The sequence below is a fragment of the Pongo abelii genome, chromosome 8 (assembly GCF_028885655.2).
Source record: "Pongo abelii isolate AG06213 chromosome 8, NHGRI_mPonAbe1-v2.0_pri, whole genome shotgun sequence".
Classification (NCBI taxonomy): Eukaryota; Metazoa; Chordata; class Mammalia; order Primates; family Hominidae; genus Pongo; species Pongo abelii.
Window position 1 is genome coordinate 126,629,813 of NC_071993.2, and position 23,624 is coordinate 126,653,436.

Below are 23,624 nucleotides of genomic sequence, written 5' to 3' on the forward strand. Positions count from 1 at the left end.
ACTGTAAAAGGCTATTTTCTCTTTGGTGCCCAGGCCAGTATTTTGAATACATTGCCAAAACATTTGCACTCCCTAGCTCTGACAATTCAAATACATAGGATTTTATCTATTTTACATTCCTGTTTGATAGAAATTTGAGGCAAATTTTACCCACACAGCCTGAAAAATATCTTGAAAGCAAACCTCAGTCTTCTGCATCTTCCAATTGATTTCTTCAGAAACTCTGCACACATACAACTTAAGCCTCTGCTCAGGCTTATGAAACCATGCACACTGCCCACAAGGAAAAAAATTAATTGAAAATAAAAGCCACAACTCTGTGTACTATTTAAACTGAATATCCAATTATAAATTGGTACATTGAAGCGTCTAAATAAGATGTTTTTAGCAATCTCGTTAAAAAAATTCTTGGGCAAAATATATCTTAATTTTTAAAAACACCCCAAGATTTTTAAAAAACACTTGTACTATACAACTTATAGTAACCTTGAAATTGGTTTACAAGGTTTTAATCAAGGTATTTACATACCAAGTAATGTAAAGCAAAAAAAAAACAAAAAACAAACAAAAAAACCGAAAAACTAATTCCCAATGACATTTTAGAACATACTAATGCATCAAAGATTGTATGAAATTAAAATTAAGGCTTTTTCTGCACAATTTGTGTAATTTTAATTTTACATAGTAGCCAACCTTGGAAATGTCAGTCTTAACATTCTGATCAATCCACTGCATTCAATGCAGTGGAGTGTGTTAAGTGTTACTTCAAATAATTACATTGCTGCTACTTCTATGTTGAAGCATGCTTTTTAAACACTGTAGTTATTGAATATTTACAATGTGTATCATTTAAACTTCATGTAAAAGCACAAGTATGACTGTCTGACTTCAATACAAACACCATACTTGGATTTCCCCCCAAAATGAAATGTAAAATACTACAATTTTAATAATCGACACTTTTGGAAGTTTTAAAAATATGTCTTAACGTGGACCACCAACATTTACTCAAGTAACTGAAACAATGCTGCTCCTTTTTTAGGGTGCACAACTTCAGTCTGGCTTCAGTTTCTTTAGGCATAGAGAAAGAAAATATTTCCTCCAAAGCGACTCCAAAATCACACATTTCTTCTGAATATCACAATTTTTCTCTGCTGACTTCAAATGTGGTCCACCTCAGGGAAGGGGAGGGGAGTATCAGGATTCAGGATGAACTTATATGTGATTCCCAGGTTTTCACGATCCTCCCTTTTTTGCTCTTTTAAAAACACAGTGAGTTAAAATACTGAACAGCAAGATAAAAATGGAATAGTATCTAAGAATCAAAATGTATTAGCCATTTTTCCTATTATATCAAAATTTGTAGTCAGAATTGTCTTTATTGACTTTATTTTAGTTTTTGTACACAAAGAAAAATCATGTTCATATCCATCATGAACAAAAACTTAAAAAGGCAGAACTAGAAGACATGTGTCCTTCACCAAAGCAAATCTGTGCTAAAGGTTCCAAACATTTCAATTTTTAAAATAAATATTTTCATTTTCCGATGTCTACTTTCATGTCTTCAGAGTGTCACAGGAAATCGAAGCCTATCATGAATTACAATTTTTTTTTTAGAGTCCTGGCTCACTGTGTTTGGTAACTTGCCATACCATATCCGGCTTGGTTAGGAGGAGGTATTACAGGGGGAGGAGCTTGTCCTTGGGGAGGCTGAGCACCAAATCCACCCATCCAAGCAGCAGAAGGTGATTGACTTGGAAGAAAAAAAAAAAATCTTCAGCAAACACAAGAAAAAAAAAAATCACGTATGTATTTACACAAAAATCAAGCAGAGCCTAATCACAGAATAGAAAACCAGAAATCAACACACCTACAACAAATAGAAAGATCAAAGAAATAAATGATATATGTGTAGAATACATATTCCAGTATTAGTCTTCGATATTTTTAAGATAACCACAACTTAACACAATGATGTCTGAGGAGTATCTGCAAACTAATTTTTTAAAAATTGTGGATGATTCAACACATCATCTATTACATAAGAAATTTTAAAAACACAAGTTCATGTTGGAAACAGTCTCAAAGGAAGAAATCAGAAAATAAAGATATGGGCTGGCTGTGGGCAGGGGAATTACAAAGGAGGAAACCACTCTATCAACAAAAGAAAAAAAAAAAAAAGCCAGTTACTTTGTATCACACAAACCTCAGATTTCTCACACATACCACATAGGCATAAAACCCTCAAACTTCTGAATATATCTGGACAAAGATCTTTTACATGCAAAAATAAATAAAAGTGTATCAGAAATGTAAATCAAATTCTACCAACTGCTCACAGGGATCATAGGACACACTAAATGTTACCCCAATCCCCGCTTTCCACCTAGGTAATGAGAAGTAATTTCTCAGCCTCATAAATCATATTTTGTTAGATTTGTTTCTATAATGCTCATAATGCCAAATAGCTCAATGTATATAATTAAAATAGATTCTCCCTAGGAAAACACACTTTTATTTATTTTGTCAGAACCATACGTTTCTATACTGGAAAAACCCAAACAACTTACTCTACTCCAAATCCTTGTTGATTCCATGGTTGCCCGTATACTCCATAAGGCGGTACTTGCCACCCATTTGCCATATACTGTCCATACTGTTGTGGGTTTCCATACACTTGGCTCCATTGGCCCCATTGACTATAGTCGACCTAGGAAAAAGCAAATTATTGTTTTAGGGAACACGTAAGAAACACCGTATATGAAGAAAGAGTGGGAGACAAGGAAGAGAAAAACTAAGTAAGCACCCTTATGTGAATAGGACTCTGTTATTTATCATTGTCTAAGTTTATTGGGGTGGTGACACCTGTGAAAAGAAAGTATTAAGATTCAGTTAATACCGCAAATAATCAATTTTGAAATACAATCAACTGAAAGTAGCTATATGCTTTATTTTATTGTTTATTTTACAGAGTTTCCAAAGCTTTTATGTGACATGTAAGATGGAAACCTTAAAGAGTGCTATGAAAAATTGAATTACCTGTTGGAAGTTTTTAGTCATATCAGGAGATTCTTTACCCCAATAGCATTTAACCACATGTCCTTCAATCGTAGTACCGTTCACCGAAACAATGGCATGGGCTGCACTTTCATGGGTGGAAAATCTAAGAAAGAAAAATGATATGGTTTTGTCTTTTATTTTTTAAGAACCTAACACAATAAATAACATGGAAACTCATCAGTTTACACCTGTAAGTTGGTATTTTTTTTCTAAAGTATATTAGGTAGGTAGCTTCAACTTCTATATTGCAAAGAAGCACTAAAATAACAGACACTGATACCCTGGGGAACATAAGTGAAAGAAATGAATCAAATGTAAGAGTAATAATGATATTTCAAGTAAAGTGTTACCTGACAAATGAATAGCCCTTTTCTGGGAAAACTCTTATTTCCATAATTTGTCCAAATGGTGAGAATGTCTGTCTCATAAGCTGATCTATAAAACAAAACATACAAATAAAACATGGCTGATGTGTATCATGAAATTCATAAGAATAGTGATGAAGCTCCTCAGAGGTGATCAGAAAACCAAACATTGTACCTGTTAACCCAGATGCAATTCCTCCACAGTACACAGTACAATTTTTTGGACTTGACTGGTTTACTACATCTTCAAATCTCAACTGCTTAGTGTTGTCTGTATGCAGAAACAAAACAAAAACGTTGACTGTTATATTGTACTATAAAACTCTTTTGTTAATTACTATATACCATTAAGATATGCCTCAGGCCGGGCACCCAGCACTTTGGGAGGCTGAGGTGGGCAGATCACCTGAGGTCAGGAGTTCGAGACCAGCCTGGCCAACATGACGAAATCCTGTCTCTACTAAAAATACAAAAATTAAGGCAGAGCACGGTGGCTCACGCCTGTAATCCCAGCACTTTGGGAGGCTGAGGCAGGTGGATCACGAGGTCACGAGTTCGAGACCAGCCTGACCAACACAGCGAAACCCTGTCTCTACTAAAAATACAAAAATTGGCTGGGTGTGGTGGCACACGCCTGTAATTCCAGCCACTCAGGAGGCTAAGGCAGGAGAATTGCTCGAACCTGGGAGGCGGAGGTTGCAGTGAACCGAGATCGCGCCACTGTACTCTAGCCTGGGTGACAGAGCGAGACTCCGCCTCAGAAAAAAAAAAAAAAAGATATGCCTCAATGGGAGGAGAAAACATAATTTTTCTTGATGCTATGATTTGACACAGATTTGATCTATAAAATCAGGTGATTCACAGCTCCAAAAATACTTATACCACAGCCCAATTATTTTCAGATAATGAAATATAAAATGAAATAATTAGTGTCTTGCAACACTAATTAAATACTAAGTCCAGCCTGGACAACATAACCAGACCCTGTCTCTATAAAAAAATTACAAATTAGCTGGGCATGGTGGCATGTCCCTGTAGTCCCAGTTACTCGGGAGGCTGAGGTGAAAGGATCACTTATACCCAGGAGTTTCAGGCTACAGTGAGCTAAGATCATGCCACTGCACTCCAGCCTGGGCAACAGAGCAAGACCTTGTCTCTTACATAAATAAATTAGAAATTGAGACTAGATGAATACATGATAGATGATTTTGTGAAGAATCTATAATTTTAACACACACAGTGGACATATCTTACTTTCTTGTGTACTTTTAGGTGCAGGTGGTTTACGTGTGGCCCAATTGGTTCGGATTTGACGACCACCCAACCACTGACCTCCCATATGCACAATCGCATTTTCTGCATCCTATGGATAAAAAAGAAAGAAAGCTCAATCACAAAGAAAAGAGTGATAAGTAAGACTCAGTAAGATGAAATAAAATATCGGCGCTGCTGGTTCCAATACAAATCAGTAGATGAATTTACTAAATATCCTAAACAAAACAAAACTGAACTATTACCAACTAGAAAATGATGTGAACTTGAGATTCAATCTAAGTAAAAACAGAATACTCTGGCCCTTTATCTTACCACTTCAATAAAATGTAGATGACCTGTAATCCCAGCACTTTGGGAGGCCAAGGTGGGAGGATCACTTGAGGTCAGAAGTTTGAGACTAGCCTGGCCAACCCAAGTGAAACCATGTCTCCACCAAAAACATAAAAATGAGCTGGGTGTGGTGGCACATGCTTGTAATCCCAGCTACTCAGGAGGCTGAGGCAGCACAATCGCTTGAACCCGGGAGGTGGAGGTTGCAGTGGGCTGAGATGGCGCCACTGGACTCCAGCCTGGGCAACAGAGCGAGACTCTATCTCAAAAAAAAAAAAAAAAAAAAAAAACTTGATTTAAGTTATTGAAACTGCTTTAAAATCAAAGCCCACTTTATTATTTAATGTTACAGTTAACGTAAATGCTTACTTTGGTACCTCTTTTACAAAGAATATATGCAAAAATCAAGATAAATTGCTTAAATTTTTGTTTACATAATTTGTTGTAGTCATTAACATCCCAGTTATATGAGTATGAATAATAATTTAAAAGGAAGAGTTAAAACTGAGATTTTCATGGTTAAAACTGAATATACTTTACCTACCCTCTAAATTCTCAGATTAGCTCATCTGTCCTAGACTTAGGCTTTACTTCTAAATCCATCTGACCTTCACCAACGTACAAACACAATTTTAATAATCTTCCTTATAGTATAATCATTCTTTTTCTAGCTATTTGTTTTTGAGTTTATGAAAGAAGAATGAAATTATACTCTATTATTAAAACACACACATTACAAAAAAGCTGTGTTTGTAGTTAACATTCAAGTATATTCAAGTTTCAGATTCAATACATTAAGTAACTAATGACTAAATTTAGTATTAAAAAATATAAATTGAGATGGAAGAACGTACCAGTTTGTTATAAAAAGATACAAAACCATAGCCTTTGGATTTTCCAGTTGCCATGTCTTTAACTACCCGGGCATCCCTGTGAAAAGAAGCACAGCTAAATGAGGGAAGTAAGAGCCACCCTCAAAATAAAAACTAAAAGGAACCACACACACTGTATTGTGAGCATTTTTAAAATAAAATTCCAGTTAGCCCTAATTAACTACAACCATTCCTGAACTCTCCCTAATGCTTCTTTACCTGTTAGAAAAAAGCAGTAGGACAAAAACATGTAATAAACATGCAACCTAATCAAATAGCCTGTGCTTTCTAAACTAAATGCTCAAATTTGAAGATTAATAGGAACAACAGTTTCCCTTTCTAATATTCTATTTACTAGTGTCCTCTAAGGTTTACTGATTCTATAAATTACTGTAACAATACTAACTACTTTACCATGCAATCTCTAAATAGTTAAATGTCTTCTGCCTAGTGATACAAAATATATGAAATATTAAAAAATTGAAAAAGAGGAAAAAATAGGAATTAAAAAGGCATACATGGCCTGTTAACAGATTTCTTTATTTTTCTTGGTCAATTCTCTACCATCATTTTGGAGTTTGGGCAGCTGTAAATTTTGAAAAATTGACATTTTCAGAAATTTAAGAAAGGAGAATAAAAAACTAACAACAATGCTAAGCACACCAGTACGAAAACAACAAATTTACACAGAAATTTTAGTGAGTAAGTTAAATGATTGGAAATATAGAACTCCACTGAATATAGAATGTTAAAATGTAAATACTAAAATATGTATATATAAATAATGTATAATAAGAATAAATAGAAATGAGAAAAAAAACTACAACTGAGTTCCAGTGTGCACAGTTCCTTGCAGTTAGCCTTCAAGATCCTGTCCATTCTTATGAGCAATTCTGCAAAATAACCAGAATGCTATTACTTTTAATTGTGACTTGGACTTAAGAAAAACTGCAGGTCTCAGGTATAAATAAAGATTGAAAAACAGCAACCTGTATTATTTTTATATTGATTTTTAAAATAGTACTACTTACCACATTTAGATTAAAAAGCAAAGCAAATATCAAAACAGAAAGTTAAGAATTAAATCTTTTAAAGAAATTAAATCTATAGAACAACAAATTGTATAGAGAGAATATTGTTGTTCTTAGTTGAAACACTTTCCTGTAAAGTAGTACTAAGATGTTTAATTTAAATCTACAGGAAATATACAAAATAAACTGATTTTAATCAGAAAGATAAATTATGATAAACATTTTCTACAATTCATAACCATTTTTAGTTTTCCAATATATTTTTTACCAAGTAACAACAATAAAATCTGAGCATATGTTGTTAAAAATCAAACCACATTTGCCTCTTAACTAGTAGAATCAAATATCACTAACAAAAACATCTACTAATTAATCCCACATTTATGACTCATACAATGAAACATTTTAATAGTATAATAGTACTTTTCACTTACAGCTAAAATATCAAAAACACATTTACCATAATAAAACATGAACATTTCCAATTTAATCACAATATATCCAAGGATTTACCTACTCTCCCCCATTTATAAATTCCTCCTATAAAAGTTATTGAACTCTTACATAGTATAAATCACATTTACTTTTAACTCATTATCCTAAACCACGAAATTTTGAAAACATATGACAAAAAGTTAGACTTTATAAATTTTACCATTCAAACATCTGCTTCAAAGATAACAAACAGAATCACTTGAATTTTTTTTAACATATTATACACAGGATTAGATGAAAACGAGACCCCAAGACACTGAAATGACATTAACATTTTCAACAACATCCACTACTCAAAACAAACCAAAATAAATAAATAAAAAATAAAAAACAAAACAAAACCATACTAACTGGAGAAAGAAAATCTTAATTCAATTACAAGTTAATCATATACAATTCTGCCTATCATGACTGAGTGTAGTACTGATTATGATACTTACGATATTTTACCAAAGGGGGCAAATGCTGATTTGATATCTTCTGTTGTAATTTCTGGACTCAAGTCCCCAACAAACACATGGAAGTGATCTGAAATCAGAGCATTTGGTAATCAAATACTTAAGAAGTCAGCCACTAAAACCTTTTTAAGGCAACTCTAGAGGAGGAAAAAAAACCCCTATTTAAGCTGGTAATGCCTCCTGGATAATTTCAGAACTCTTCCACAGTAAAATGCAGCAGGAGTACTTACTGGAAGTATCTTTTTTCTGGCTACTTGGTGTGGTTGCCCAGTTTACTTTGACCTCCTAAAAATAAAGATTATATTTAATAAAATTATTAGGCATGTCATGAGTTATAACACTTACCACTTATTAAATCATTTATCAAGCAGGGTTATTTTTGTAAAAGCACTAAGCTGAATAAAGCAAAACCATCACTCAGCAGCCGAATATCTGTTCAAAAATTTGCCTAGAAAGAATACAAACTAGTTTGACATGCAAATATATGTACTCATAAGGTGCCATCATCCTATTATCTTACCTTTCCCAAAATTTTTCTCCCATTCATAGCAGCTAATGCAGCAGCTGCATCTCTGTGTTCATAAAATTCCACAAAGCAATATGGGTCATTGCTTGTATGCTGCAAAACAGAAAATCCAACAGAAGAGTTGACCCTTCTGCTATCGGGTTGCTGAGAAGAAAATCCAGGAAAAAACATTACTGATAGCTAGGAATGTACAAGGTGAGACTGCATAAGCTTATGAAAGCCTAACACTTTTAAAATAAGATTTAAAGCTAAACCTGACTTTGCACCTCAGAATACTGCTGCACTCAAATGGAACTATAAAAGCAGTTGTAGAATCATGAGCATCAGTATTAAATGAAAATAAAGAATTCTGGTGAAGTGTGTTAAATATAAAATAGAAGATTATATTAAACCAAACAAAACCTCAAACTCAGATCTGATGAGGACCACTCCTTACCACTACTTTCCTTCTCCAACATTATTTTTAAAATACATTCTACTTATGCATCATAATCCTCTATAAGTGGTATCCCAGTACACAGAAATACAGCATGAACCAACTTCATAAACTACTGATCAAAATTAGGATCAATACTACAAATGATGGAATTCTATACTGCTACAAAGACTGAATTTTATTGATTTCTTTTCTGGATATGGAAAGAATGAAAATAAAAACAGGAAAACTTAAGCTTTATAACCAGCTACTGAAATGAATTCCCTACCTTCCAAAATAGTCTAACGTACTGAAGATTCTATATACTTTGAATTTGGTCTTCCAAAGATGAGAGAAATAACAGCGGTGATCAAGAAAAGAGGTTCTGAAAATGTATCTGAATAAAATATTCCAAGACAAAGCTACAATTTTACATCATAAAAACACCATATAAAAAATCTATATAAATATATTCTGCAACCCTGTGCTTGACAGTAGTTACCTAAAACACATTTATAAAGATGTGAAGAAAGTAGTACTACCTAAGCTATAGCAACATTCTCACCTGACAACCAAACTAGAAATGAATTTCTATGAAACTGCAACCTATACTGAATAGCTGCACAACCGTACAAATATATATTTTTATGTAAGGCTAAAACATCCATCATTATTCAATGTAAAATGCCCTGTAAGAATAATATTTAAAATGTGGAATTCTAGTTGGACTTACAAGGGATAAATATACCAGATAAAATAAAGATCTTTTCAACCACAACAGTTTTTCATTCCAGGAAAGTTTTAGAAGAAAAATCCAAAATAAGACGTCTAAACAATAGTGGCAAAGGAACCAGAAGGCATTTCCTTGAGGGAAAAAAAGTGGGATTGTTAATACTGACAACAAAACTATGGGCTCTCATACAAAATCCTACTGTTGTAGCCACGTGAATGCTGTTCTTAAGACGTAAAGAAAGGAAATGGGGGAAGACTTCAAATGAAAACACACATTTAAATTCTTATAAAAGAGTTATTACATCTACCATAAACATTCATTGAAGAAAGGACATCAAAATAAATAAGAGGCTAAAACTGTGCTAGTTGAGTTTTCCTTTCACTCCTATCTCTTTTGCCCCAGTGGTCTCTACGGAAAACATTGATAATCACAGCAAAACATACAGGGGTCCAATAGTAGATCTATGATAATCCCATACACTTTAGGAAACTAGTCTACTCGTGAATACCAATTTCAAATCTATCTAATAGTAGGCCAGCTCCCAATCAATGTATGCACGTGCATGTATATATATATATATACTTACTAACATCACATATTTTATATATTCACATCACATTGCATTTCATCTAATTTAAGACACCACTTATTTCTAAGTCACACCTCAACTGTCAGAGATATTAAAATTCTAAAAAAATTTGACTTAGAATCAATAATATATATTTGTATTACATAAGGAAAGCTAGATTCTATGATAAACAACAACATCTAAAGTAAAAAAAAACTCATAAAACTATGGGGGAAAAAGGATTTTTCACATACTGAAATGAAATTTATGAAAGAAAAATAAATAGCTGCTAGATACTCTGTACTAGAGTTTATACTCTCTGGAAGCTTCTTATTTACACCACCAAGTGACATCCTAAAAATCAATTATGGGCTGGGCGCAGTGGCTCACACCTGTAATCCCAGCACTTTGGAAGGCTGAGGCAACTGGATCACTTGAGGTCAGGAGTTCGAGACCAGCCTGACCAACACAGTGAGACCCCATCTCTACCAAAAATACAAAAAATTAGCTGGGTGTGGTGGCGGGTGCCTGTAATCCCAGCTACTCAGGAGGCTGAGGCAGGAGAATCGTTTGAACCTGGGAGGCAGAGGGTGCAGTGAGCCAAGATCGTGCCACTGCACTCCAGCCTGGGCGACAGAGCCAGACTCTGTCTCAAAAAAAAGTGCTCATGCCTGTAACCCGAGCACTTTGGGAGGGCGAGGTGGGCGGTTCACGAGCTCAGAAGATCAAGACCATCCTGGCTAATATGGTGAAACCTTGTCTCTACTAAAAATACAAAAAAAATAAAAAATAAAAAATAATTAGCTGGGCGTGATGGCACGCACCTGTAGTCCCAGCTACTCAGGAGGCTGAGGCAGGAGAATCACTTGAACCCAGGAGGCCAAGGCTGCAGTGAGCCGAGATCATGCCACTGCACTCCAGCCTGGGCAAAAGAGCAAGACTCCGTCTCAAAAAAAAAATCAATTATGGCTGGGTGCAGTGGCTCATGCCTATAATCTCAGCACTTTAGGAGGATGAGGCAGAGGCAGGAGGATCACTTGAGCCTAGGACTTCAGGACCAGCCAGGAGTTCGGGACCATTGGTAACATGGTGAAACCAATCTCTACAAAAACATTTGAAAATGAACTAGGTGTGGCGGTGCTGTCCCAGCTACTTGCGAGACTGAGGTGGGAGGATCGTTTGAATCCAGGAGTTGGAAGCTGCAGTGAGCCATGATGGTGCCACTGCACTCCGGCCTGGACGACAGAGTCAGACACTGTCTCTTAAAAAAAAAAAAAAAATCAGTTATGTCCCTACCTTATTTAGCGTTGTCACCAATTTTTGTTGGATGACGTAAATGTCAAGACAGAGAAATATGAGACTTTACAAGTTCAAATCTAGGAGTTCTAGAATACGCATGTTACGAAAATTCGTTTCGAGTCCCTCTACCCTTCAAATAGCTGTATGTATACATGGGGTTTTAAAAAATACTGTTAAATCTTTATCAAATGTTTCTCAAAAATTTTCTAGTGAGTCTTTCCCCACTTTCTCATAACCCGTTCTCTCCTAAACCTACTTCTGTCGGCTTCCAAGCCAACCATGCCACTGAAACTGCATGTTGAGCTCAACAATGACCTCTCTGCTGCTTCTGATTCCTTTTCCGTCCTAATCTTTACTTCCAAGCAGAATTCACTACAGTTGACCACCATCCTCCTTTAAACATTCTCTTCTCTGTCTCCTACCACACTCTGGTTTTCCTGTTTCCTCACTGTAGGATCTTTCTTCCCTTACTCAAACTCTAAATGGTGAGCTGGTCCAGGGCTCAGACCTCACAGCCTCTGTGCTCTTCTTTACCATCATTCTCTGTGAACTCATCTAGTCCCACGGCTTCATGGTTTCAAATACCACTGCAAGCTTCAGCACGGTCTCGCCAGAGTTGCAAACTACTTTACCCAACTGCCTAATCTAACGTCCACTTTGATGTCTAATTCATGTCTTAAATCTAACATCCAAAACACAATTCCTGATTCCCACCACTCCCCATGGTGACATCCATCATGTCACCCCCATTTTAGCAAATAAATAGCATTACCAACTATACAACTGCATTAACATGAATCTTAGGGTATTTCCTGATTTCTTCCTTTCCCTATGTCCCACAGCCAACCCAGTCCTATCAATTCTATCTCCAAAATATATTCCAAATCTATCAACGTCTGTCCTTATCTTGACTTCGGCTAGCACTTTCGAGAATAAGCCTCCATCATCTCTTACCTAGACTAGTGAAGTAAATCCAGATGGTTTTTCTCCTTCTGCTCTTGCCCGCTACAATCTATTCTCCATATAACAGTCATTCTCTACATAGAGTAGTAAGCTTAAAAATGCAAATCTTGGCACCTCATCCCCCTGCTTAAGCCCCTCCACTGGTCTGCCACTGCAATCAGAGTAAAACCTAAACTATGTCATGGACCATAATGCCCTGGGATTCTGAATCCTGCTGTTAGACTCATTTCCCTTAACTCCCCTCCATCACTCACCAGACTCTAGCCATCGGTCTTTGATTCAACAAACACAAGTTCATTACCAACTCAAGACTTGTATTTGCTGTTTCCTCTGCCTCCAGCTCTTACCATAGATAGCACCATCTTGTTATTCGTCTCAGCTCAAAGAGGTGACATCTCTCATCACCTAGCCCATATAGCACCAACCCTCCAATCATCACAGAACTCTGTTTTATTCTCTTCATGGCTTACATCCCTATTTGCTTGGGAAACTCATTTGGCTGTCTCTCCATTATATCTCCAGTACCTTGTATAGTGCCTAGTGCAAAGGAAATTTTTGATCGATGAAAGCACAAATAAATAATTAAAGGCAGGAAGGAAAAATATAATACCAGAACAAAATGATGATTGTCATTACTTGGGAAAGACAATCAAAAGGCCAATGCACTTTAAAGGTTTTTAACAGTTCTCCGTTTCAGGATAAAACAAACTCCTCAGCACAGTTTCTAGCCCTTTCCATACTCCTGCCATCTTTTATGACTAATCCCATTTTAACTACAACCATGCTACGGGTTCTATTTTTCCCTCTCTGTCTCAAGCACTCCTGCTCTCCCTACCAACCTGGATCCCTTCTTCCCTCAATTCCTTTCTAGCCAGTATGTACTACTATCCTTTTAAGGTTTCCGCCTAGGCAGTGACTCCTCCAAGAAGCCGCTCACTGACCTAAGGCTGCGCTGGATACACATTTGCTCCCACAGCACTTTAAGTTGTCTGCTTCTAGAGCATTTATTATCCTATTTCCTAAGTGCCTGCTAATTCCTTTGTCTCCCTACTAAACTGTGAAATTCTCTGGGCCAAGGAAACTATCTTTATTCACCAGTGTATCTCTAGCACTTACTGCAGTATCTAGTACATAGCAAATAGTCAAAAAATAAATAAATAAATAAATAAATAAATAAATAAATAAAGCTGATCAATGAACAAAAACACAAGGAAAAAAAGCCTAAAACATGACTAATTGGGTGCTGCTACAGTCTTAGCAGGAAAGTATAAAAAGGTAAGTATTTGCTACAGACACACAAGACGAACGGTGCTGCACACTACACACATAATAACTTCGTGTTCTCGCACATGAACATATGCTGTCTAAATCGTTAACATTCTTATTGGAATTGTATGAAATACTTTCCAATTTTTCACCATTCTGAAATGAGCTCTAATAATGTTCTAAAAGCAGAATCACTTCAAGATAACCACACCATGAAGAATGACCGTTTGAGATTAACAGCACAGAAACTTTGCCCTCTTAAATAAAACTCCATTCTAAGCCTAGTTTGTCAGTCAAATCAAAGTAATAAGTCAACACAACACAAATCTCTCCACCAGAATAACTTGAGGCTTATAATGAAATTTTAAAATCATGCTAATCAACCCATCATGCTAATTGTCAGCACATGGAACTGGGAAGATCTTACCTCTGTTATCATTTTACAGCTTTTACAGGGTCCAATCTGACTGAACAACTGAAGTATAAGGACTTCTGTCACATCTCTGGAAAGGTTACCTACGTATCTGCACAAGAAAAAAATACGTTATCAGCAATTTTTCCTTTAGCTCTGGCTCTAATGTGTTATCATTTAATTCATCACCTTTTCTTTCTTTCTTTTTCTTTTTTTTGAGATGGAGTTTTGCTCTTGTTGCCCAGGCTGGAGTGCAATGGCATGATCTCAGCTCACTGCAACCTCCGCCTCCCAGATTCAAACGATTTTCCTGTCTCAGCCTCCCAAGTAGCTGAGATTACAGGTGCATGTCACCATGCCTGGCTAATTTTTGTATTCTTAGTAGAGACGGGGTTTCATTGTATTGGTCAGGCTGGTCTCGAACTCCTGACCTCAGGTGATCTGTCCGCCTTGGCCTCCCAAAGTGCTGGAATTACAGGCGTGAGCCACTGCGCCCAGCCACCTTTTATTTCATTTTAACTTCCTCTGTTTTTAACAAAATTTCTCCAATTAAACCTGATCCTATGAAAGTAAGATTAACCCTTATTTAGGAAAGCAACAATTGTTCTTAGGCCACTAAAATACCACTCTGAAAGACATTTAAAGAACAAATCAATGTGATCTTGTATACCCCAATGGCATTATTATTCTGTACCCTGGATATCATTTTCTCATCTTATTCTAATTGTTAAAATTTTAAACTGGTCTCAAGATAACTACAATTGCTATTTAAAAATAATTTATAACACACACACACACACAACACACACACACAATACTAATTCATTAAAACATCTGATTGTAATAGGATGTGAAACATAAAGTGAGTTTATCTTAGACTCCCAACCAAAGCAATTACATGAACAAAGAACAGAATTAAAGTTATAGTAAAATATACAGAGGGTGGAGTGTTTTCATTGTTTTGTTTTTGGCTGAGTAAGGTTGTCTGCAATGATGTCTTCACTGTTTCATTTTAGGAGAGCAGGGTAAAATATAAAATTTCCTAGTCTAAAATGCATCAGAATCAACAAAATATATATGTATTTTTTTGAGATGGAGTCTCACTCTGTCACCCAGGCTGGAGTGCATTGGTGCAATCTCGGCTCACTGCAACCTCCGCCTCCCAGGTTCAAGCGATTCTCCTGCCTCAGCCTCCCAGGTAGCTGGGACTACAGGCGTGCACCACCACGCCCAGCTAATTTTTGTATTTTTAGTAGAGACGGGGTTTCACCATGTTGGCCTGGCTGGTCTCAAACTCCTGACCTCAAGTGATCCACCCGCCTGGGTCTCCCAAAGTGCTGGGATTACAGGAGTGAGCCACCATGCCCAGCCAACAAAATATATCTTAATGTAGATAAAAAAGCTAATACAAAGATTTCTTAAGAAATTCAGAGAAAAATTAAGACAAATCCAGGTATACTTTTGACTATGGACACTTAAAAATTTGGGTTTTTTTTTCTAATTACAAATTGAATGTGTTTTGTGTAAAAGATTTTAAATACAGGAAAGTTTAAAAAAGAAAAGAAAAAAATGCTACTTCACCACACAAAGATGACCACCTTGGTTTATGTCTTGTACTATGGATTTATCTTAATTTATCTCAATAAATTGCCAAACACTAAAGTCTTTCTGGTATTCTACACATAATTCCTCAAATTTGCATCTGTTATGAACTCAACCTCATAAATCAAACAATATCTGTAAAATTTAACAAAGTTCATTCTGGAAAGTAAATTTCTTTTTCTACTTGTAATATATTACATCTGGAAACTGAGTATTAAGACCAAAATAAGACTTGCAACATAGTTGCCACATTAAATACACAATATGCTTTAGGATGGAATACTCAAAGGGAAAAATAGACTGAGAAAGCTTAGGTTAAGTAAAAAACTGAAAAGATCCAATTAAGAATTAGTAGCGATTTTCCAGTTAAGAATTTTATTGCAATGAGTACTAATAACCTTAGTGTACCTGCTCTAAAATTGGAACACACATCCAATATTACTTAAATAGAGGAGTAAACAAGTGACAAACTGGTTTACATCCACTATGCCATCTTTTCCATGTAATTAAAGAGCTGAGCCATCAGCAGGCCAATGTAGTGACATACTTTTTCCAGCAGGACTAAAAGGTTACTGGGTTATGAGCCAGCGATAGACTGCTTGCCCCTTCTTAACTCATAGGGGTTTGTGAGCCTGTATCTCTGAAATGATTTCTTTTTGTACAGAGTAGACCTATCTGTAAGAAAAATGAACAAGTAACCGGGCACGGTGGCTCACGCCTGTAATCCCAGCACTTTGGGAGGCTAAGGCGGGAGGATCATGAGGTCAGGAGTTCGAGACCAGCCTGACCAACATGGTGAAACCCTGTCTCTACAAAAAATACAAAAATTAGCCAGGCATGGTGGTATGCACCTATAATCCCAGCTACTCAGGAGGCCGAGGCAGAATCACTTGAACCTGGGAGGCAGAGGTTGCAGTGAGCCGAGATCACACCATTGCACTCCAGCCTGGGCGACAGAGTGAGACTCCATCTCAAAAAAATAAAAAAAAGAAAGAGAGAAAGAGAGAGAGAGAGATAGAGAAAGAAAGAAAGAGAAACGAACAAGTGATCTTGAGCTTCTAAACATTATGTTCCTTGCCTAAAGGGCTAGTTAGCTCATTTCTAAGAGAAAAGAAGGATGGATAAAACTGTTTTTCACATATTGAAGCTAGCTAACAACAAAATTAAACTAGAATTATCATTTTAATATAACACATTTTAAATGATTTAAATAGTTTTAAATTTCCATTACTGTTTAAACATCGATTTCTTCAGGAAAAACTGTACTGGCATTAGTTACCTTCTGTATCTAATAGTCACAAAAAAAGCCATCACTGCTTAATAAGATCTTTATTCCACCAGGTGTGGTGGCTCACTCCTGTAATCCTAACACTCTGGGAAGCCGAGGCACGTGGATCACTTGAGGTCAGGAGTTCAAGACCAGCCTGGCCAACATGGTGAAACCCCGTCTCTACTAAAAATACAAAAAAATTAGCCAGGCATGGTGGCGGGCGCCTGTAATCCCAGCTACTTGGGGGAGGCTGAGGCAGGAGAATCACTTGAACCTGGGAGGCTGAGGTTGCAGTGGGCTGAGATCGCGCCATGGCACTCCAGCCTGGGCAACAAGAGCGAAACTCCATCTGAAAAAAAATAAATAAATCTTTATTCTAAGTCAACCTATTTCCTGTCAGTTACAGATCTTGAAGAATTTCTAGAGGCATATTTAGATATATTAATTTACATTTCTAGCACTGAAGGCAAAGATGAAAATGTTAATACCTAAGTTTAGAATGTCATGAAATATTTATTTAAAAATCCAGTGTTAAGGTTTCCTATTTTTCAAATTATCTCCACTAAAAGTTAAATGTTAAGCAGCAAACTAAATTTCAAAAACTAACATGAAAGGCCTTCCATAACAACACATACAATATCTTAATTGGATTAAAAGGCCATGATTCACTATATAATTTCACCTAAACTTTACCCAAATTTCAGACTGCCTTTTCTTTTACTGAGTTCTTGTACCCAAATTTCAGATTGCCTTTTCATTTACATTTGCCTTCGTGCATCATAACACTTGAGAGACGTATTGTATAGCTTTTAAAATACTGTACTATTCTGTTTTAAGTACCTTTACATTATCATAAAATAATCTGTCCCAAAGTAAATACTAACAAAAATATTTAAGACAAAGTTCAATGTCTGACCTAGTAAGATCATCTCTTGGTAGTTCATTGAAATGATATCTTTATTCTTTCCAAATTATAGCTTCTACACTTCACTTTCTTTCTGCTCTGGTTATGAAATAGTCAAGCTAAAGTTCCAAGTCTTTAAATATATAATTGCTACCTAAAGAACATACACAAAATAACAAAAAAAAAGACAAATGGCTCTAATTTTTGTATTGAGAGGTCAATTCAAAGAGTAAACACTTAGGAAATTCCAAAATGATTTTTAACTCAAGGAAAAAATTTAGAAGAGGCATACCTTAGAGTCTATTTTGTCTTCTAAGAACAGGAACTGTAGGAACTGAAGCATTAAAAACTGAAAATGACACCTTTATCCCTAATATCAGGGTTAAAATCCAATTTGAGGCTAAAAACTTAGCAGTTTCACAGTAGGCAGAAATTCACATTGCCAAACTACTTCCTGTGTCCGACTGGGCAGAATTTTAAGTTAAGAATATCATGCCTTTCAGAAGACTAATGCCACTTTTTCAACACTGAATGTGCTCTCACTCTGAAAAGAGTAGCCCTACCAAGGCTGAAATTATCAGCACTTTCACACAAAAAAAATAGCTAAATTTCCATAACAGTTTTGTTTTTGTTCTTGACAAGTCCTATACAGGAAGAGATTTTGCAATAATATCCTTCAATAGATCTCTAATTAATTGTTCAATTTGTCAGTACAGTATTTCATTTTAGGAAGGAGGCATGATGGAAGATAGCTGCAGGAGGTACAACTAAATTGACCAACTATATATATGAGATATTCACACACACACACACACACACACTCACTCTCTTTCTCTTACTTTAAAGAAACAAAGAATATGATTAAGTTGAATTTGAATGAGGGGCTTGATTACAGCCACAGTATAGCCAAATCCATGGTATAGCCAGTCAACTTTGTAATATTTTATAGAATTTTCTTCTGCTTTGCTCTTAGATGTTCAGATTATACTCTAAATCATTAGCTTATTTCCAGGAAGAAAGAATAGCCTTAAAGGAAGGGATTGCGTAACATGGTATTACTCGAATTCCTAGCAATTTTGGTACATCGGATAGATGAAGAAACTAAAATAAGCTACAATAAAACACTACTACAATTTAGTGTCATATTGTAGATTCAGATATACCATGGATCAAATCACTGCACTACAAAGCTACACACAACCCAAGCCTGAAACGTGTGTCCCACAAGGCAGGTGTCAGACAGTCCAGTTCCAACACCAGTATTACACAGCATGATCTTGTTTGTTTTTTTAGATCACAAGTTACTCAATGCATAATACCCCAAAATAAATGTCAAATAAGAATGAAGAACATCAGAAAACAGACCTTTAAAGCAACTATATGACAAATAGAAATTTAGGCTCAACATCAAAGCAATTCTTGCCACTTTAAATACCATCAAATAAATTAGTAATACTGTAGGTAATGAATATTTAAAGACCTACCTAGGCTCTAAACACCATATTGTTTTCTGAAGATAGAACCATATGTCTTAGCTTGTGTGTGTCTGCAGGAAAAAAACCTCACTAGTAACACACAGGCATCTTAAGGAAACAATTTAAGATAAGCTTTGTTAAGAACACATTCTTTTAAAACATACTGGCCACTTGAAAAACCTAATCCATAGCTCACAATGTAAAATATAAGATCTCCATAAACAAAATAAAACCCTACTAGATATCAACGTCTAAAATCATGTTCAAAGTTTTCATCATGTTACTTATATCTAATAGAACCCTTTGAGAATATGTTAAAAAGTACACTTAGAAAAACTACTATGCATTATTTGTATTAAACTCTAATAAAAATCCCAATTGTTAAACATTTGCTTTTATCTCAAGATTTTACATTTGAAGGTTTTAAAAAATATATAAAAGTCAACAGACTGCACCACGTGTGACAGTAATGTCTGCCTACAATCTTAGTTCAACCAGGACTTTTAAAAAAGAACTTAATACTAATTTAATGAAAGAAGTATAATCATTGTAGAAATTCTGAGTACCTCTTACGTTCCAGGCAGTGAACTAAGTGCTGTGGGGGTAAGACCTAGGAAGATGTAGTAGTCCTTCTCTTAAAAAAAAAAAAAAAAGTCCCCATGGAAAAGGGTGGGAGAAGGAAAAAGGAAGACAGAATAGTAAACACGTACTGACATACAAAACAACAGAGTTTAAGATGTTTATTTATTCATATGAACATATGTCACAGTTTTAGAGAACTGTAAACATAGACAACTGAACTGTGTTTAAAAGAAAGAACAAGAGATTAGAGAAGGTAGAGGAAGGAAATAAGTGACAAAGAAGTTAGCTTATTATTCCCCTGGAGAAACTCTGATAGGGATGAAGACAAGGCAGATGCAAAGATAAATAAAAGACATCAAAAAAGCACTACAAAACCAGAGATTCCTCTTGGTAAGGAACAGATACAGTAAATGAGACCCCTGCCATGAGTATTTATCAATCATTCAGTGTGTGATGATACTTCAGATTTTTAGATACAATGTAACTTTTATCTTTGTTAAATACATGCTAGCTAGTCTTTAAGTCTAGCTTTCCCAGATGCTTATATCAAAGCACATATTGCAACTCAACACCAAGTCTTGGCTTCAACAGATGATGGATAAATTTCTTTTTCTTTTCTTTTTTTTTTTTTTTTTTTTTTTTATTGTTTGGACGAAGTCTCTCTCTGTCACCAGTCTGGAGTGCAGTGGTGCGATCTCGGCTCACTGCAACCTCCACCTCCTGGGTTCAAGTGATTCTCCTGCCTCAGCCTCCCAAGTAGCAGGGACTACAGGCGCTCGCCACCACACCCAGCTAATTTTTTTTGTATTTTTAGTAGAGACGGAGTTTCACCATGTTGGCCAGGAAGGTCTCGATCTCTTGACCTCGTGATCCGCCCACTTCGGCCTCCCAAAGTGCTGGGATTACAGGCGTGAGCCACTGCGCCCGGCCTGAAGGACAAATTTCAAGTGTGTCCCAATTCTGTCTTCTAGGGAGAGAAGGCAGAAATGGAAGACAACACAAAACACAAAGACGTTCTATTAAGCAGGCGTTTCACTGAAGCATTTGATGTGCTTCAGTAGGCCTCAGATTCTCAAAACGGGATGGATACTTTAGTGAGACGTTAGAGAACACATTTATTCCTGTACAAGGCCACACCAAAAAAATCTCTATCAATACTGATCATCTATCTTCTTTACTGAGCATCCTTTGGTAGGAGTGAAGAGATGTGAAGCTAGTCAAACTTCTCGAGTGCCCCTCCACCTTCATCTATTCCCTAAAAAGCAATTTCTCCATCAGACAGCAGAGCCAAGTGGACTATGATCCTATCAATACCAGGAGAGGCAAGAGAAACAAAGCAGCGATCTGACTCCTTGACACTCAAGGTAGGAGCGCTAAACCTGGAGAGGCCGGGAAATTAGGGTGCCCAATTTAAACATTTAATTAAAAAGTATTCAGACTTAAAAAAAAAAAAAAAAAAAGATGCAGAGGAAAGGAGTGCCACACTATTCAGAAAGGAATGCAAATGCTGAGTCATCACTCTTCATTGGGAAAGGAAGGAAACCAGAATTAAGTGGTTGGAAGATGAAATTCATTCATTAGATTGAGCTTCAGGTAAAAAGCAACAGCAAGACAGGAGAAAAAGCGTTCAGAAGACACACATCAAATAGCGGATGAAGACATAGTTTTAGCTAACTCTGAAGGTTTCGACGCACAAACAGATTAGGAAGAGGCAACACCTAGAGAGCAAAAGGAGTTTAACAACTGGTTGTCAGTTTAGCGTAGGGAGCGCTCAAAGTAAACTTCTTTATCCAAGAAGGCAAAGATGCTCGGGCAGCAAAAGGTATCCCTTATGCACTTCAAAAGTAGCGGGCGCTAGGCGGGTGTTTCTGACAGCGTGGGCGGGGGCACGTGGGGCATAAAGAGAGAAGGGGTTTTAGTGGTGAAAGAGTGTCCTGCTTCCTCCGAGAGCTTAGCTGGGGAGAAGAGCTGGGAGCGACTCGAGCTGCGGACGTGGAAGAGGTGAGTGCTAATTCCTCAGGGCCCGCGGGCCCACCCCCGGGCCCACCCCCAATCCCACCCCCGCCAGGCCCTTCCCCCGTGGGCGCTGGCAGCTCCAGGCCCAGCCCAGGGCGTCCAACGCGGAGGGGGTGCGGGAGTTCTCCTGGGCCTGACAGCCTCAGCCGTGCAGAAACCCGGCCTAGGGAGGGCATGCAAAGAAGGACGCCAGAGAAAAAGGTCGAGACAAGCCCCAGACCCCAGGAAGTGACTGTTTGGGGGAAGGGAGGATTTCCTTCCCAAGGAAAAGGGGACAGATGAGGAATGCACTTCGCGTCCAGGGAACCGCCTAGAGTCCCGGCTTCGGCCCAGTCTCTCCTGCTCCCTCCCTTAGCGTCCCGCGGTGCCCGGGCCTCTTGGCGCCTGGCACCCCTCGTCTCGGGTACTCACAGAGTCCGGGGCTGCCCGTCGTCTTCCATCATGGTGGGTGCGACGGAGCGATCCCGGGACAAGGGGGAGGGCAGGGTTGGGGAGGGGAGGGGGTGGGGAGGAAGGGGAGGGGGGCTCTGGGCACCGGCTGGGGACAGAGGAAAAGGCACCGAACCCTGCTCTCGGGCTCTCTCCCCCCAGCCCGCTCCGGACACTGCGCTCCAACCAGGAGGAGCAGGAGGAGGAGGAGGATGAACAAAATGGCCGCCGCCACCAGCCAGGCAGGAAACAGGGCAGAGCGCAGGCGCGACCCGCCAGGTCACCGCTCAGGCCAGCCGCGACAGCCTGCAAGGGGGACGACCGAGGGGAGAGAAAAAAGGGCCGCCGAGGAAACCCTGGGACCCGCTCACGACGGATCACGTCGTCGCTGTGGGCCTCTGGCCGGCCGAAGCCCAGCCAGCTCCAGGAGAGATCGGGCAAAAAGAGAAACGCCGTGAAGCCGAAGTCTCTGGGAATTGTGGTCCTGGAAATGAGAGAGGGAAGCACTTCTGCAGAGGACTTCTGGAACCTGTAGTCAAGAGGAGCCGCCGGCGCCCGCCCGCGCTGGGACTTGAAGAGGAGACTTCTGGGTAGTGTAGTCATACGTGAGGACGTGCGACGACCAGGAAGTCGGCGGGCTGGGAGGTAAAGGGAAGAATAAAAGCGACATTGAAAGGCGGGGAGACCAAGTGGGAAAAAGCGCTGTCTGGGAAGCGAACTACAAGTCCCAGAGTGCCTCGCGCCGGGGGGCTGTCCTCGGACTGCTCCTGGCATTGTAAGGCTCTTCTGTTGGCCCAGTCTGAGCTGCTGCTCCGCCTTCGTCCAGACCGAGAGCGGTTTCTTCAACTGCGGCTCAGGCAGCGCTCTGCCTCCGCGTGGTGTCCGAGCCAGCAGTCCCGTCCGGCCCTCCTGTGTTCATCAGAACGGCTGGCCCGCGTTAGTCAACCGCCGCTTCGCGCGACAGTCAGAAGAGAGGCTGTGCTGGCGGGGACCCGGAGGGGTTGGGGTGTTTTGGGGACGCGTTTTCCCACAAATAGGTATTTCTAGCCTATTTGTTAAATACAAGCGGGTGGCCTGCTTGTAAATTGCTTTACAAGTTTCAGAGGTTTCCCTATCAAGTATCTCATCGGATAGTGGGGTAAGAAGAGCAGCCCTCTGTTATAATGACTTGCCCAACTGCCCCCGTATTCTTGGAGTTTAAAAAAAAAATCCTTGGGCAGAGACGTGCACAGACATAAAGTTGCGTTTACAGACATAAAGTTGCGTTTACAGACATCA

The 23,624-nt window shown here is 38.2% G+C and overlaps 1 protein-coding gene across 5 annotated transcripts; it reads right to left on the bottom strand.

The window, feature by feature from the left end:
* Positions 1-1,372: 1,372 nt before the first annotated feature.
* Positions 1,373-22,464, bottom strand: TIAL1 (TIA1 cytotoxic granule associated RNA binding protein like 1). 5 transcript variants are annotated; one of them, XM_024253639.3, is made up of 13 exons: positions 22,329-22,415; positions 19,329-19,390; positions 14,084-14,180; positions 8,407-8,505; positions 8,117-8,171; positions 7,869-7,956; positions 5,885-5,960; positions 4,680-4,788; positions 3,601-3,696; positions 3,411-3,495; positions 3,040-3,163; positions 2,571-2,710; positions 1,373-1,753 (listed from the first exon to the last, which is right to left on the bottom strand). In XM_024253639.3, the coding sequence occupies exons 3-13, from the start codon at positions 14,093-14,095 to the stop codon at positions 1,627-1,629; spliced, it is 1,011 nt and encodes a 336-aa protein (XP_024109407.1). In that variant the 5' UTR covers positions 14,096-14,180; positions 19,329-19,390; positions 22,329-22,415; the 3' UTR covers positions 1,373-1,626. The 5 variants fall into 5 exon arrangements, with proteins under 5 accessions (XP_024109407.1, XP_024109406.1, XP_024109405.1 ...); XM_024253638.3 differs by having other exon boundaries at positions 8,407-8,556; XM_024253637.3 differs by lacking the exon at positions 19,329-19,390 and having other exon boundaries at positions 22,329-22,464.
* Between the last annotated feature and the right edge of the window lie 1,160 nt (positions 22,465-23,624).

Bases quoted from the DNA above. Each gene is read 5' to 3' on its own strand.
- TIAL1 (XM_024253636.3), bottom strand. From the start codon at position 22,360: ATGATGGAAGACGACGGGCAGCCCCGGACTCT. The intron at 8,557-14,083 runs GTAAGATCTTCC...TTTTCTTCTCAG, and splicing joins GCTGTAAAATGATAACAGAG to CAACCCGATAGCAGAAGGGT. The intron at 7,957-8,116 runs GTAAGTACTCCT...CTCTGATTTCAG, and splicing joins CCAGAAAAAAGATACTTCCA to ATCACTTCCATGTGTTTGTT.